The sequence below is a fragment of the Camellia sinensis genome, chromosome 5 (genome assembly GCF_055761805.1).
Source record: "Camellia sinensis isolate YWXY chromosome 5, ASM5576180v1, whole genome shotgun sequence".
Lineage (NCBI taxonomy): Eukaryota > Viridiplantae > Streptophyta > Magnoliopsida > Ericales > Theaceae > Camellia > Camellia sinensis.
In genome coordinates, this window is record NC_138965.1 from 87,840,675 (window position 1) to 87,843,398 (window position 2,724).

The window sequence follows — 2,724 nt, forward strand, 5'->3', positions numbered from 1 at the left end:
GTTACATGTATTTCATACAATTGCCCTGCATGCCTAAATTGCTAATTAAAATGGAGGTAGCACTTTTGCTCGAGGATAAGTATGATACAGGAAATTTCACAAAAAAAAGTTTGCCAAATAAGTTTTTTGTGTTTTCAAAAAAAAAAAAAAAAAAAAGAAAAAGCAAAACACAACACCAAACAGATATGATTCGTTAAATACGATCATGTCCATTGGATGAATGTAACATACCCACCACCAACTTTTTTCTTTGGGGTAAGTGAGATTTATTACCACAAAAAAGAAAAAAAGAAAAAAGAACAAAGTATGCAAGATAGCTCAAGACAAAGACATAAAGAGCGACAAGCAAACCTCAGGAAATCTTGACAACAATATCAAAACCAAGACTTAAACCACTAAACAGGATTCCAACATACACTCATAACTAGGTTAATAAAACTTAATTTAAGGAAACATTTACTTAAGAGCATAGAAACAACTTCAATTACATAGTAGAGTTTAAGCTTTCATAATTTTCTCAGCCTTAGTAAAGATTGAGAGATCATCTTCTTAAGCTTTCATAATTTTCTCAGCCTTAGTAAAGATTGAGAGATCATCTTCTTGATGATCTGGCTTATGGTCCATCAATTTCCAAGAGTTCAAGAAATCATCTTTGAGATGATCTGGTTCATGGTCCATCAACTTCCAAGTGCCGTCCGCCTGTTGAACCATGCCCTTGTTCTTTTCAACCCGCCACGAAGCTGGAATTAAATATTCATCCTTTAAAGCATCCACCAATTTGTTAACAAGCGCAATATCACGATCAACTTCCAACTTGAACCCTCCTTTTGATCCTTGTGTACCAGCAACACCATGTAGGTAAGCTTCCAAGTTATGCCAACTTTTCAGAGTTCCAGGTTTCTTCAAGTACTCTGACTTCGTAGTGTCAATTGCTAATTTTTCACCCACGTTTTTGTAGCCTATGAATGGAACCTTTGGAACAATATCTAGGGCATTACGAACACGTAGAACACGGAGATTTTTTAGCCCAGACAAGACCTTTTTGAAGTCTGAATCACCAACTCTTGGGCTAGCAAACACAAAGGCAGTCACAGGACACGCCCTGTCTGGTTGGTTACTAGGAATGTTCAATCCGTTGGCAGCTATGTCAAATGCATTTAGGGTTGCAATTGCTGCACCCAAACTGTGACCAACTACAGTTATGCTGATTTCCTCATTTTGGTATTCCTCAACAAGCCTTCTGACCTCTTCAAGAACCTAAAATATATTATAAATGATGAAACAACAATATTAGTTTTGGCATTGTTCTGCAAATTAAGAAATTATTATGTACTATCTTTTCTTAAACTACAATGTTAGGAAGCCCGAAAAAGTTATCTGAAAAATGAGGTGCTGTGCACTAGATGTCTTCGCAGTGTGCTCACATCACACAAAGTTTGAGACTTTATATGATTCATTTTTTGATCAACTTTTTTAGGTTGGGTATGTTTTTCCTTACTGCAGAAGTATAAGCTTATATAGTAAATAGTTTATCAAAATTACCTGGTCTCTAGCACTAGTCTTGGTGAATGGTGATCTTGGATCATTTGAAGTGTAGATAGAGTAAAATCCCCGATGCACCTTAGTATCATCATCTTGCTCTCCAAGTATCTTTGAAGGTGAAACGAGAAGAATTTGCAAATCATTAACCCATTCCAAGGCCTGGTGTGTTCCTCTCCAGGCAACCACAATGTCTCTCCTCCCCAGCTTAGCCATCCCTTCGTCTGTGGCCACAGCGACATATCCCATCCAATTCGATTCTTTGCTCCATGCCTCCCTTGATAGAGACTTCAAGATGAATGCATCGGGGACTTGCGTTGACGATGTTGCATACAAATATTTAGTCACGCGATACATCAACGGATCTAGACCCAGTTTAGCAAAGAGGTCCGTCTTTGCATACCGGCTGCTTCCTGCATATTTTGACAACTTATCAGAGATGAAGTTGTCGTAAGTTACTTGAGTCATTTCTCCATAGTGAATGATGTACCGCCGGAGATCAATGTCTAGAGGGTCCAATAGGCCGTTCCAGTTTTCTTCACCACTTAGAACCCTCCATCTTTTAGCTATGTTGCTATTGGTGTCCATCTTGTTTCTATTTTTCTCTCTAAACCAATTTGTATATCAGTTTGTTTATATGAAAGTAATACTCATTGTGCTTGCGCTGCATGCTTTATATTGTGTGCTTGAGAGGTACCATGGTACACTGTTTGGTTGCATTGACTGTTTGGTAAGTCTAGTCTCAATGCATGACTGTTTGGTTAATAGATTCTTGTCAAAATGACCGTCTCATGTATTCAATAAGGAGGCTGCTTGGATGATTCAACCCATTCAACAATTGGATAAGTAGTTTGAGTCAAAAATAGAACAATAATTTGTTTGGCTCAGTCGCAATGAGTTTGATTTTTCTGAATTACGTGTAGGAATGTGTTTGGTAATTAACTTGAGGTAGACCTGGACTGTGTCATACTCGTTCAAATTTATTTGGGAATATGCACACGTGTGGTTATTCATTTTATCTCTATTGACAAAATAAAAATATAGAAAATCAAAGGGCTCTAACTTAGTTAGCTAGCCCTTTGGCACCAAGTCTCTCTTAAAAGAGAGACCTTGGGTTCCACCAGAATGGAAAGGTAAGATTTTCTTACAAGGTGCATGGGTGTGAGTGTCAACTTTTCCGAGGTA

The 2,724-nt window shown here is 37.8% G+C and overlaps 1 protein-coding gene across 1 annotated transcript; it reads right to left on the bottom strand.

Annotated features, from left to right (window-relative positions):
* Positions 1-362: 362 nt before the first annotated feature.
* Positions 363-2,191, bottom strand: LOC114310216 (phospholipase A1-IIgamma). Its single transcript, XM_028256168.2, has 2 exons — positions 1,543-2,191; positions 363-1,257 (listed from the first exon to the last, which is right to left on the bottom strand). Exons 1-2 carry the CDS (start codon positions 2,125-2,127, stop codon positions 550-552), a joined length of 1,293 nt encoding a protein of 430 aa, XP_028111969.2. The 5' UTR covers positions 2,128-2,191; the 3' UTR covers positions 363-549.
* Between the last annotated feature and the right edge of the window lie 533 nt (positions 2,192-2,724).